Consider the following 14,186-nt stretch of genomic DNA (forward strand, 5'->3'; position numbering starts at 1 on the left):
CATCACAACAATCCAAGACAGTGTTATTCTTCTCCCCGCTGAGAAAAATTGAAGCACAGAGAGGTTAAGAAATTTACCCGAGGTCACACAGCTCATAAGCATGAAGTCAGGCAGTGTGGCTTCAGACCTTGTTCTAACTACTATAATGTACTCCCTCTATATACTCTTCATCCAGTATGTCCCTAAATATAAGCCTCTCCTCCAACAGGGGTTCAATCCCAAATACAAAGCTCTATTTCAACACAGAGGAAGTACTGTCTGGGTTGGATTTATTTTTATTTTTATTTTATTTATTTATTTTTTGAGACAAGGTCTCACTCTGTTGCCCAGGCGAGTGCAGTGGTGCAATCACAGCTCACTGTAGCCTTGAACTCCTGGGCTCAAGTGATCCCCCCACCTCACGCTCCTGAGTAGCTGGGACTACAGACGTGTGCTACCATGCCTCACTAATTTTTTTTTTTTTTTTTTTTGAGATGAAATTTTGCTCTTGTTGCCCAGGCTGGAGTGCGATAGTGCGATCTTGGCTCACTGCAACCTCTGCCTCCCGGGTTCAAGCGATTCTCCTGCCTCAGCCTCCCAAGTAGCTAGGATTACAGGCATGTGCCACCACGCCCGGCTAATTTTTTGTATTTTTAGTAGAAACGGGGTTTCGCCATGTTGGCCAGGCTGGTCTCGAACTCCTGACCTCAGGTGATCCACCCGCCTCGGCCTCCCAAAGTGCTGGGATTACAGGAGTGAACAACCATGGCTGGCCTGATGCCTGGCTAATTTTTGTATTTTTTTGTAGAGATGCAGTTTCGCCACGTTGCCCAGGCTGGTCTCGAACTCCTGGGCTCAAGTAATCTGCCTGCTTCAGCCTCCCAAAGTGTTGGGATTACAGGCGTCAGCCACCTCACTCAGTCAGGATTTATTAAGAGAGGGTATGTCTCAGCCAGGTGCGGTGGCTCATGCCTGTAATCCCAGCACTTTGGGAGGCCAAGGCAGGTGGATTACCTGAGGTCAGGAGTTTGAGAACAGCCTGGCCAACATGATGAAACCTCGTCTCTACTAAAAATACAAAAAATTAGTTGGGTATGGTGGCACGTGCCTATAATCCCAGCTACTCAGGAGGCTGAGGCAGGAGAATTGCTTGAACCTGGGAAGCGGAGGTTGCAGTGAGCCGAGATTGCGCTACTGCACTCCAGCCTGGGCAACAAGAGCAAAACTCTGTCTCAAAAAAAAAAAAAAAAAAAAAGAGGGTATGTCTCTCTAAAGTAGTGCGTTCCTGAGAGGTTTTCAGCAGGGCTTTGACTACATGCTACTTTCACGTTCTATCCTGACTTTACATCCTAGCTCTTTTGTAAAAGTGACAGTCCTGTATTGGTCTGCCAGGTAAGGTCACTGCAGTTCCTTGTACCTGACCCCTGAGCCCACCTGTGCTCCTGGATGAAGTACTGAGACCCATTTGCCTTTGAAAGTTCTTCAATATGAATGTCAAGGATGGACACTCAAGCAGGCGAGAACTTGATCTAATGAGGTAAAAAATGTGGGCTCAATCCCTAGTTGGCCATCGAGCTTCCTATAGTACCTTTTGATTGTGAGAGGAGGCAGGATCAGACTTCTGCTGTTATTTACTTGGTGGACAATGGGGTACTAGAGATTTTCCTGAGGGCTAGTGGTGAGGATAGAAAGTGAAAAGAATGGCTACTGCTTAAAGTCCATGTCTAGTCAATGAAGGAAGGTAGCAGCCCCCTTCTCCCAATGGTGAGCCATCAATGGCCTGGCACTATGTGCATTTATTTGCTCAGCTGGTTGGGCCAAGGTTGATCAGTCATGAGAAAGGGGAAAATCTTTAGTCTCATAGGCTGTTAGCAACAGAGACCCACTCTCCTGCCTGGACTGGTGATTGGGAAGAAAGGGTATCTTCTTCCCCAGACACCCAGTGCCTCTGCAGCTCCCTAGAGCAGGGAAGGGCCCCCGGGAATGTTACCTAAAGCCGTATTCCGCTCCTCTAGCAGTTCCACTTTCACCATCTGGTTGACAGGGGGCGCGTCCTCTAGTCGCTCGATCAGGGCATTCACGAGGTCCTCGTGGTTGCCAGGGAAGACACCCAGGTGGTCCCCAGGCTGGTACTGCAGCTCCTGATTCCCGTTGGTGTGGAGACGCACGAAGATAGTTGACCGACTGCAGGAAATTGCAGAAGAATCATAGGACGAGGGCCAGCAACTACTTCCTCCTTTTTTTGCTCTTCTGTCTGTCCTTATTGGCTGCAGTTCTCCTCCTTCCATTCTTGTTGGGGCCTGTGCTAACCAAGCCTATGCTCCCATCATTCTATTATTATATTATTATTATTATGGTGAGACAGGGTCTTGCTCTGTCGCCCTGGCTGGAGTGCAGTGGTGCGATCACGGCTCACTGCAGCCTCTATCTCCCAAGCTTAATGATCCTCCCACCTCAGCCTCCCAAGTAGCTGGGACTATAAGCAGGCACTGTCATGCCTGGCTAATTTTGGAATTTTTTGTACAGATGGAATTTCCCTATGTGGCCCAGGCTGGTCTCAAACTTGTGAGCTGAAGCAATCTTCCCACCTCGGCCTTCCAAAGTGCTAGGATTACAGGTAAGGGCCACAATGCTCAGCCATCATTCTACATTGAGGCTTTTATCAAGGTCACCAGTGAACTCCTCACTGCAAATCCAATGGCTGGTTCCTAGGGTTCACCTGGATCTGGAAGCAGTATTGGGCATAACTACTCACTTTCTCCTTCTCAACTCCCTTCTTTTGGATTCTAGCACCCCATTCTCAGTACTAATGGGGGTTCTCTCAGTGTCTAGCACTTCACTGGGACCACAGGCTGTGGTATCCCCAATCTGTGAAATTCTATATCTCCTAGGAATTCCAAGCCCCACTCCCTTTGGCAACCAGCGTTCCTCGTATTGTTATGGTAAAGAAAAAGACTTGGCTTTAAGATTGGGTTCCTCCTATGCATAAATTCATCAATATTACAAAATTGAGAGATCTAAAAAGAAAACACGGAAGGAAACTTATTGATGCCTACCGGGTTATAACCTTTCGGCATTGATTTTCGTGTTTCAAGTTCAAGAGGCCTGTGCTAATCCAACAGCTTTCAAGAATAAACTCTCAGAATGTGATTATTCTGGTTCTTTAAAAAATTTCAGTACAGGCTGGGCACGGTGGCTCATGCCTGTAATCCCAGCATTTTGGGAGGTGGAGGTGCGCAGATCACCTGAGGTCAGGAGTTTGAGACCAGCCTGGCCAACATGACAAAACCCTGTCTCCACTAAAAATACAAAAATTAGCTGGGCATTGTGGCACATGCCTGTAATCCCAGCTACTTGGGAGGCTGAGGCGGGAGAATCACTTGAACCCAGGAGGTGGAGATTGCAGTGAGCAGAAACCGCACCACTGCATTCCAGCCTGGGCAACAGAGCAAGACTATATCCCCCTACCACCACCCAAAAAAGAAACAAACCCCACAAAAACCTTTCAGTACAGATATACTGCATTTCCCGCAACACCAGCAAACTCTAGGATCGATTACACTTTGAGAAATCAAATCCTTTGCACCCTTTGAGCTATGATTGCTTTTTCATATCTGCTTTTTCTTCACTGCCAATTAATTTTCAGTGGCTAGAGACGCTTGATATTCAACATGAAGTTTCTATATTCTCTATGGTATGTAAATCAACACTTGAATAGCCCAATGGGACTCGCTATTTAAAGGAGTTTTTGGCTCAACCAAGAACCCTTTTGTGCTACAAATAGCCATCATTTTTAAAAAGAGTTGAGCGGGCACATTATTTCGGGGGAGGAAAGGGTGTCAAGTATTTTCTTGAAGCAAGGCATCCCCGCCCTTAGCATAGTGGGGAACTTAGCGACCATAATTGTGAATGGCAGCATTAGGGTCTGGAGTCCCACTGGCCCTCCCTGGGCACATCTTGCCCTGTCTGGGAACGTGCACGACTGAACCTTCTCAGAGCTCACACCAGTCTTTGGTTCCTGGGGAGCAAAAAGACATCACCTCCAGAGAGCTGCAAGAAGGAAATCGCAGAAGCCGGGGCCAGCAGGGGGCGCTGTGGGGTTTCTAATTTGGGAGCCTCCTAAGACTACCCAAAGGAAGCCTTTGAAAGGCCCGCAAATCAATTCCCGCTTTCTTCCCAGATCATCACGATTTGTACAAAATAGAAATGCAGAGGACCTAAACTTGCTGAGCTAGCTCACGAGCACAGCCACCTCCCCCAAAGTCCTCTTGAACGAGGCAGAGGGTGGCCGTGCAGACAAGGAGCAGGCAGGGGAACGTGGCTGGCAGGTGGGCTAGAATAGAAGGTGGGCCCAGGCTCTGGCCCTGCTGGGAGTTTAACCAAGGGGACTGACTCTGCATGTCGCTTCCTGAGAACCCAGGCGGAATGCCTGCGGGGCCCCAGGGCACCTTGGTGGACTGGTCTTTGATGCTTTGCTGGGAAGCCGACCCTCTGGGGGATAGCACTGGCTCAGAAACCAGTTGTCTTAAATCTCAGTTCTGGTGAGCTTTGTAAGTGGAGAATTTTTAACATTTTATTATTATTTTTTATTTTTTTTGAGATGGAGTCTCTCTCTGTTGCCCAGGCTGGAGTGCAGTCCACCTCCTGGGTTCAAGAGATTCTCATGCCTCAGCCTCCCGAGTAGCTGGGATTACAGACGCCCGCCACCATGCTCGGCTAGTTTTTGTACTTTTAGCAGAGACAGGGTTTAACCATGATGGCCAGGCTGGTCTCAAACTCCTGATTTCAGATGATCCACCTGCCTCAACCTCCCAAAGTGCTGGGATTACAGGTGTGAGCCACCACACCTGGCCTATTTTTTATTTTTTCTTAAAGCTTGGGACACATATGGGCCATATGCGAAGTACAGGGAGAAGGGGAAGAGGCAATGGAACAGCAGCAGCCATTTGGGCCCTATTCCCTTCTCCCCCGAGTGTCCCCTCTGTGTGACTTATTTCTAGCCACATCCAGAAGCATCACATACACACACATACTTGGTGGTGGCTCAATGATAGGTTTGCAGATAAAAGAATAATTTGCTAATGTCCAGCATTAAATGGAAAAAAAAACCCCAGAAAATGTGCATTCTTCAGTGAAAAGAGTAAATATTGTCAGCTGTGAACTACTCAAGTTAACAAGGTTCCTTCAATCTACACCTATACATCTCGTGCCAGGCACTGTTCTAGCCACTGGTGAGAGAGGAGAAGGACAGCAAAGTGCCCTATTCTCATTGAGAAGTCACTTAAAAGATCTCAGGTGGGGTTGGTGATGTGGATGAGTGGGTGGTGATGGGTTGAGGGGAGTAGGCTATGTCAGATAGGACGGTCAGGGAGACCTCTCTGGCGATTTGACACTTAAGCAGAGACGTGCAAAGACCTGCAGGCACAGCATTCCAGGGATGGGGAAGAGCACGTGCAAAGGCCCAGAGGCAGAGAAAAGGTGGCATGTTCAAAGAAGGGAAAGAAGGCTGGAGTGTTTGTTTGGAGGGTGCTAGTGGCCAGATCACAAGAGCCTCATGATGACCTGTCATGGCAAGGAGTTTGGAGGTTTCCTGAAGTCCAGCAGGAGACCATCAGGGGCTGTGAAGCTGGGGAGTGACAGGCTTCAATTTATGGTTTTAAAAGATTCCTCTGTCTGAGGACCCGCTCGCATAGTAAAAGATTAGGGTGGGGGTGGCCAGAAATTCACACCCTATACAAGTAGGACACCTAGTCCTAACCAGTTTTTCTCGCCCTATGCAAATGGCATGCCTGGTCCAACCAATATTTTGCGTCCTATGTAAATCAAACACTGCCTCCTCACCAGGCATCTATAAATCCCCCTGCATTTCACCGTGGATCTGGCAACCCATTTCTCCAGGACCCCTCTGTGCAGCAGAGAGCTATTGTTTCTTTTCTTTTTTTTTTTTTTGAGACGGAGTCTCACTCTATTGCCCAGGCTGGAGGGCAGTGGTGTGATTTTGGCTGACTGCAACCTCCACCGCCCAGGTTCAAGTGATTCTCCTGCCTTAGCTTCCTGAGTAGCTGAGATTACAGGCACCTACCACCACGCCCACCTAATTTTTGTATTTTTAGTAGAGACAGGGTTTCACCATGCTGGCCAGGCTGGTCTCAAACTCCTGATCTCGTGATCTGCCTGCCTCGGCCTCCCAAAGTGCTGGGATTATAGCCGTGAGCCACTGCACCCGGCCCTTTCTTTCACTTATTAAACTTCCACTCTTAACCTCAAATAAATAAATAAATTAAATAAAAGAAAGGAAAGATTCCTCCGTCTGCTCTTCGGAAAATGATATTTTTAGAGAAAAGCTCAGAAACCAAGAGACAAGTTTGGTGGCTATTCCAGTCACTCAGACCAGAGACGCCTATGGCTTTGCTCAAGGTGGTGGGTCTGAGATATAGTTGAAAGACAAGGCCAAGGCCACCTGCTGGGAGACTGCATGACCCAGGCGAGGGAGAGAGAGGAGTGAGGATGACACTGGAAGTTTTGGCTGAAGCCAAATGTTGATGTCTTCTGTTGAGATGGGGAAGGCTGGAGAGAAGAAATTTTACTTGAGGGGAGATGAGACTGAAGCATTCTCCCCATCAAGAACTCTCCATTGTAATGTCTGCCGTTCTCCCAGACATCCTGGTGCTGACCTGGACTTCTGCTGTTCTTTCTTCCTGGACCCCCCTCCTCTCTCCTGCCTTTCTAAAGCCCACCCTCCCTTAAGAGGTTCATCTCAAGTCCTGCATTCCCCTCTTGCTCCTGACTTCTAGAACTTAGTATCTACACCCCACACATTAGCGATCCATTATGTTCTCTCTTCTGTGTCGTTTGCTAATTGTTGTACGTGCATTAGAAAATTTATTTCCAGGCTGTGATGGTGACTGCGGTCACTCTTCTCTTTAGATTTTCAAGGATCATCCTCAAAAGGCTGCCTACTTCCTCATAAGCACTTTGCCTGCAATTAATGGTCTCCTGCAGAGGGATTAGTGATATCTTGGTTGTGGCCTTTTGGGCCAGACAGCCCAACTTCAGCCTTGGGCGGGAAAAAACAGGAGAGTCATGCTTTTCCACTCAATTATCCTTTTTCTTCTTCTTTTTTTTTTTTTTATAAGACTTATGAAGCTGGAAATGGTATTAAGCTTGAAAATAGGTAGTGCTTTTAAAGCACTTTAAGCTTGAAAATACAGAACATGCTTTTTAAGAGATAAACACAGAGGTATGACTGGGTCCTTTTTGTGCTAATTCATAATTTATTTTAATTCTACACTCCAGTTCTAACCTTGTTTGGACTATTCTCTTGCTAGTCACTTTTAGACCCGTAGCTTAGAGTCAGGTGCCTCCCCTGGATTGGCGGGGGTGGGGGCTGATTTTGGGACTTTTGGTTCCACTTAGCATCAAAACATTTGCAAGTTTCCTTGCTACTTATGTACTATGGCTTTTGGAGTAAATTCTGTAAGCTGGTCTTTCACAGTTTGTTGCTGAAAGAAATTTCCGGTAGATTATTAGGCCTTCTCATGCAATGCTACTTAAATCATCCCTTCCCACAGGACCAAAATAAGTAGTAAGAGATATATTTCAAATACGGAGCCCCTCTCTATATCAGGGACCATTATGCTCTGAATTGCACTTAACTAATTATTCAGAGATTAATTTCCCACTCCATTTCTTTAATGTTTGAGAATCTAAGAGAGAATATGAGAGCCCTGGGGCTCTGCTCTGTTGATCACTTTTATCAAAGGTTTGGAAGATTACATAGAAAGCACTCACACTAAATTTGCAGGTGACATGAAGCAGGGATGGATAAGGAATACTGCCGGGACTCTATGATATGCTAGTTGCTTTATGTAGCTTATTTTTAATACTCAGCAGCCTTGCAATGCTGGTGAGGCCATCTGTGTAGCCATTTGGCACACTGACTTTGGAGTCAGATAACCAGGTCGGTGTGACCTTGAGAAAGTCACTTGTATTTTCTAGCTGTCATTGTTCCTATTTAAAATGTGTATGATAAGGGTGCCTGCTGCCCAGGCTGATTAGAATTATAAAAGATCCTGGACAGAGGACTCAACACAGTGCTTGGAACACAGAAAGCTCTAGAAAAACATTAGCAATCTTCATAGCTATCATTCCCATTCTGTAGGTAAGGAGACAGGGGCTCAGACCACCTAAATGACTTGGCCAAGCCCGCACAGCTAGTGCATGGCAGAGCTGGAGTTAGGACCCAGGACTGCTCAACTCAAGAGCCTACTCTTAGACATCACATCTCAAATTGATCAAACTGGGTCTGTCCATCCATCTTTCTACTTGTATAAGTAATTTTTCTTTTTCTTTTCTTTTCTTTTCTTTTTTTTTTTTTTTTTTTGAGACAGAGTATCACTCTGTCACCCAGGCTGGAGTGCAGTGGTGCAATCTTGGCTCACTGCAGCCTCCGCCTCCTGGGTTCCAGCGATTTGCCTGCCTCAGCTTCCTGAGTAGCTGGGATTATAGGCCCCCACAACCACACCTGGCTAATTTTGGTATTTTTATTAGAGACAGGGTTTCACCATGTTGGTCAGGCTGGTCTCAAACTCCTGACCTCGTGATCCACCCGCCTTGGCCTCTCAAGGTGCTGGGATTACAGGTGTGAGCCACTGTGCCTGGCCAAGTAATTTTTCTAGCACTAATGAAGGTTTTTGCATTGGTTCCCATTGAATGGAATGTTTTTCACTTTGTAGTTACAACAGAAGATCTTTTCAAGTCTTGATTCTTTGCACAGCATAGTTCACTGCACTATGCTTCATTCACCGGATTACCCACCTGTGTTCCCAGAGCAGCAAGGGGGTCTTTATGGCACTTTGCAATGACTGGAAAACAGCCAGTCCTTGGAATCAACAAGAGCTTGTCCTTTATTGTGGGTGGCACCTGGGAGCAGAGGTGGGTAACCTGGTGAACGAAGCACAGCGCAGTGAACTATGCTGTGCAAAGAATCAAGACTTGAAAATATCTTCTGCTGTAACTACCAAGTGAAAAAGATTCCATTCAACAGGGATCTATGCAAAGACTTTCATTAGTGCTAGAAAAATTATTTATACAAGCAGAGAGATGAGCAGACCTGGTGTGATCATTTTGAGAAGACGTGATGTCTAAGAACAGCAGTGACCGCTTTTAATGGAAGAGCAGAACGGCCATTAGAACCACGCCTGCGATCTCAGGCAGCATTAGCGTCTCCTGTTCAAATTGGTGATGGTAATAATAACCTCAGCACATTTGGCAGTGATCACATGCTCTCCACTGCACTGTGACCAGGTGAGAGTGACATTTCCAGCAGGACAGAGTGTGTCCTTTTACTAAAGCCAGAGGCTTGGGAAACCATGTCTTAGGAAGAATGACTTGAAGGAATCAGGCCCCACAGGAGACTGGTCAGTGTCGTTGGCTACTTCCAGGTCTCTCATTTGGAAAGAAATAAACTTATTTTAGGTGTCACCAGAGAGTAAAACTGGGTTTAAAATAAAGTACTAGGAAGACATGCTTTGGTTACATTAGATAAAAAGATATTGGTTATATTGGATATTAAGCTAATTTCTAACACTTAGGACTTCAAAACACAGAGTAGGCTGTTTTGTGAGGTAATGAACCTCCCATCAACCCAAAGAAATTTAAGCAGAGTGTGGGTAGCCACTTTTTAGCACTCCATTAAAAAAATTATCCACAATAGGAAATACTTGGACTAAGTGATTTCCAGCTAAGATGCTGTGGTACAATGAACATGTAGCGAATCTACAGGGGTGTGGTCTACTGTTAAAAATTACTCAGAAAACCTTTTTCTTTCCTCTTTTCATGAGATCAACACCATCTCCTTTTCTCATTCCTTCAGGTTGGAGCTGGGCAAAAGGAAAGCAGGAACCCCAGACACTATAAAGCAGCAAGGGGGTCTCTATGTCACTTTGCAATGATTGGAAAACAGCCAGTCCTTGGAGTCCACAGGGCTTGTCCTTCATTGTGGGGGGCACTCGGGAGAAGAGGTAGGTAACCCAGTGAACCAAGATGTTCCTACCTTGATTTAGGGCTCTGGAGGTTTTGACGGCTAAGGAGCCGGGCAGCTGAGACTCGCTTTTTGTGGACATTGGATAGACCTGTGGGGAGAAAAACGACAGTCTTCCTGAGAAGGGGTTGAATGTTCCATTAAAAACTCCCCAGGTGGGGCAACGTGGCTCACACCCATAATCCCAACTACTTAGGAGGCTGAGGTGGGAGGATCACTTGAGGCCAGAAGTTCAAGACCAGCCTGGGAAACATAATGAGATCTCGTCTCAAATATTAATACAAACAAACACTCTGCAGCATTTTATTCACTCTCTACTGACACTTCCACTGCTCTCTGGAGTAGAATGAGAGACAGAAGAGAGGAGATGAGGCAGGTAGTGGTTGGGATGGGTGGGGTGGTTATGGGTAGTGCAAAACAAAAAGAAAATATAGTTGAATTAAGTTGAGAAGAGGATGGTTTGGAAGAACACAGTATATTACTAGAGAGAGAGAGACAGACATTTCCCAGCACTTGTTTTACCGAGCGTGGGAGAGCAGCAAAGTATTCATTTTGGTAGGACTGCACTAAAGGGAGATCAAAGCAATGAAGCCCATCTTCTCTAAGCACCTTCCAGAGGTGAGATCGCTTCCCTTTCCCCCATTGTCATGAATGCCTCCCTGGAAGGGTTGTGGGAGGTACCTTGTGTGAGTTCTGGAGCTTCGGCCACATAGGTGAGGCGGAACTTGTTTCTCTTCCAGCTGCGGTCATTGCTGATGAGGGAATTGTTCGCCTTTTCAATGTTGACATCATCTCCCACACAGAAGACATCACAGGCTGCCTGTGGTGTACACAAGGCTTTCAGTGACCTCTTTCAGCCAAGCGGATCTCCTCTCCAACAGCTCCAAGTCATGGCATGTATCTCTCCATTCACCCATCCATCCATCTATCCAACCATTCATCCATCCATCCATCCATCCATCCATCCATCCATCCATCCATGCATCCATCCATCCATCCATCCAGCCAGCCAGCCATCCATCCATCCATCCGGTAACCCTTCCCTCCTTCCCTTCTTCCTTCCCTTCCTTTCTTCCCTCTACCCTTTCATTGTCTTCCTTCTATCCATTCACCCATCCACTCATCTACTCTTCCATTCATCTATGTTTCCACCCTCCCGTCCATGTATCCATCTTTCCATCCATCCATCCATCCAACCATCCATCCATCCATCCATCCATCCACCCACCCATCCATCTTTCCATGCACCCATCCTTCCATCTATCCACCCACTCATCCATCTTTCCATGCATCCATCCTTCCATCCACCTACCCACCCACCCACCTATCCATCTATCTTTCCATGCATGCATGCATCCATCCATCCATTCATCTATCCATCCATCCATCCTATATATTTTGAGTGTCTGCGATGTGCTGGACACGTCAGATTTGACATTGACTTTAGGACCTAAACTGTACTTAAGATATAATTCTATTGTGTCATTTATTCCTAAAACTGATGTGTGTAGAGGTTTAACATTGAAGAAGAAAGTAAACATCTCGGAATTTCCCAATCCATCTTCCTCTAAATATTTAAGAATTATATAAAGGCAGAGCATATTGAATGTCTGGATGACTGCAAATACATTTTTCTTTCTTTTTTGGTCAAGCTCACTTGTTCTTCGATTTTAACAATTCTAAGAATTGCTGTCCTTATTTGTTTATTTATTTAAGACAGAATCTCACTGTCACCCAGGCTGGAGTGCAGTGGTGTGATCTTGGCTCACTGCAGCCTTGATCTCCTCCCCAGGTTCAAGTTATTCTCATGCCTCAGCCTCCCAGGTAGGTGGGATTACAGGCATGTGCACCGCGCCCAGCTAATTTTTAGTAGAGACAGGGTTTTGCCATGTTGGCCAGGCTGGTTTCAAGCTCCTGGCCTCAAGCAATTTGCCCGCCTCAGCCTCCCAAAGTGCTGGGATTGCAGGCACGAGTCACCATGCCCGGCCAATGTCCTGATTTACTTTTTAAGGTAAAACCACAGATAATTCAAAATAATAACTTTTAAGAGTAGTTTTTACCATTGTTTGACCTCACGTTGACTTCAAAACAATCCAAATATTCATCAGTGGATGAATGGATTAACAAGATTTGACACATCCATACAATGGAATATTATTTGGCTATAAAAAAGGATGAAGTTCTGATACATGCTACGACATGGATGAACCTTGAAAACATTATACTAAGTGAAAGAAGTCAGTCACAAAAGACCACATATTATATGATTCCATTCATACGAAATGTCCAGCACAGGGAAATCTACAGAGACAGGAAATAGATTCGTGGTTGCAAGAGCTGAGGGTGGGATGGGAGGACAGGAAGTTGATGGCTAAAGGGTACAGTGGCTTTTAACAAGCCTTGCTTCCTAGTTGCTCAGTCAAGGTTGGATGATGGAAATCAAGCAACAGAATTATCCCAATGGGTATAAAAAGCCATCATCTCATCTCTCTTTGTCTGGGAGGAAATGCAGGAACAGGCTGATGAACACGGCCTCCCCACCTGGAAATCTTTATAGCCCAGGGACCTCAGCTTCCCCATTTGCTCTCTACCTGCATTTGCTTTCAGGATGAAAAGTGCCAATTGAATGACAGAAGGTTGCATAGTACCCTTCCCCCTGGGGTTGCTGAGGAGAATGTATTCCAAGGCTAGGATGGAGTGGGTAAAACTGGCACAGTCTACATTCATTACCACCTCCCACCCCAGAATGGCCAGTTTAGTCCTCCTCATATGCACATAGAAGGCCATGCATGGTTCATTTATTCTCCTGTGGCCTTAAATTTAAAACAGCTCTGGCCAATAGGATGTCTTATCATGATGGAAAGGTTCTGCACTGTCTAATAGGGTAACCCCTACCCCTGTGGCTACTGAGCATACAAAATGTGCTTACTGCAACTGAGCAATGGGATTTTTTTTTTAAATACTGAAGAAAGATAACAGTTTATTATAATTTATTTTATTTAACAATCTAGGAAGTTCACAGCCATCAGCAGTTCCAGTGCAATTTCAGGTATAACTGGGGATTCTGGAATCTCAGTGGAGCTGTGACTGTAGTGAACGTTGTATGTAAAATGCGTGCCACGCCTGTAATCCCAGCATTTTGGGAGGCCCGGAAGGCAGACTGACTGAGCTCAGGAGTTCATGACCAGCCTGGGCAACACGGTGAAACCCCATCTCTACTAAAACACAAAAAATTAGCTGGGCATGGCGGCAGCTGCCTGTAGTCCCAGCTACTTGGGAGGCTGCGGCAGGAGAATTGCTTGAACCCGGGAGGCGGAGGTTGCAGTGAGCCGAGATTGTGTCACTGCACTCCAGCCTGGGTGACAGAGCAAGACTCTGTCTCAAAAACAAAACAAAACATGTATATTTTTGGTAATATAGGGATAGGACTCGCTCTCTCAAATTAACTTCATTTGTTTTATTTTCAGCAAACTGACCTGGGCCACTTAACTTGGCTTTTATCATCCCTGATATTAGCACATGTTCTATTTTTACAGTACGTTCCTGACCATCAGAAGGTATCAATTAGACATGCGTGGCACCAGGGACTTCACAGGCACCATAGGCTTTCTCCTCTCCATCCATTATGTTCTAATGAAATTCTACTTTGCTTCCCCAGGAACTTTAGTAGTTTCCTGGTGAGGTGGGGATGCAGAGTCTGTCGCTCTATTCTGTCTGAAGGAAGTCAGGAATGGGATTTTAAACCTGTTTAATTTAATTAATTAATTATTTTTTTAAGCAGACGAGGTCTCACTATGTCGCCCAGGCTGGTCTTGAGCTCCTGGGCTCAAGCAATCCTCCTGCCCTCGCCTCCAAAAGTGCTGGGATGACAAGCATGAACCACCATGCCCAGCCTTATTTGATTTTGTACTATATAGATAGGTATAAATGTAATTCATATAACATACAACTCACTGTTTAAACATGCACAATCCTGTGGCATGTAGAACGTCCACAAGGTTATGCAACCCTTCCCACTATCTGCTTCTAGAACATTCTCATCACCCCCCCCACACTGGAAAACTTTTTTATCTATTAGCAGTCACTTCCATTTCCCATCCCCATAATCCCTAGCAACCACTAACCTGCCTTCTGTCTCTATGGATTTTCTGATTCTGGACATTTT

At 45.9% G+C, this 14,186-nt stretch overlaps 1 protein-coding gene and 1 pseudogene across 2 annotated transcripts in view; both read right to left on the reverse strand.

The window, feature by feature from the left end:
• The window catches only part of NOS1 (nitric oxide synthase 1), a 151,538-nt gene that overhangs the window by 24,296 nt on the left and 113,056 nt on the right, over positions 1-14,186 (reverse strand). For both annotated transcript variants that reach the window (XM_055236051.2, XM_055236050.2), the window contains 3 exons: positions 10,703-10,841; positions 10,034-10,112; positions 1,970-2,163 (listed from right to left, as the gene is read on the reverse strand). In XM_055236051.2, coding sequence (XP_055092026.1) covers positions 1,970-2,163; positions 10,034-10,112; positions 10,703-10,841 — 412 coding nt within the window. The remainder of the gene's footprint in view (positions 1-1,969; positions 2,164-10,033; positions 10,113-10,702; positions 10,842-14,186) is intronic.
• LOC129459369 (elongin-C-like) lies at positions 12,969-13,740 on the reverse strand (annotated as a pseudogene).

The sequence above is a fragment of the Symphalangus syndactylus genome, chromosome 13, assembly GCF_028878055.3.
Source record: "Symphalangus syndactylus isolate Jambi chromosome 13, NHGRI_mSymSyn1-v2.1_pri, whole genome shotgun sequence".
NCBI lineage: Eukaryota > Metazoa > Chordata > Mammalia > Primates > Hylobatidae > Symphalangus > Symphalangus syndactylus.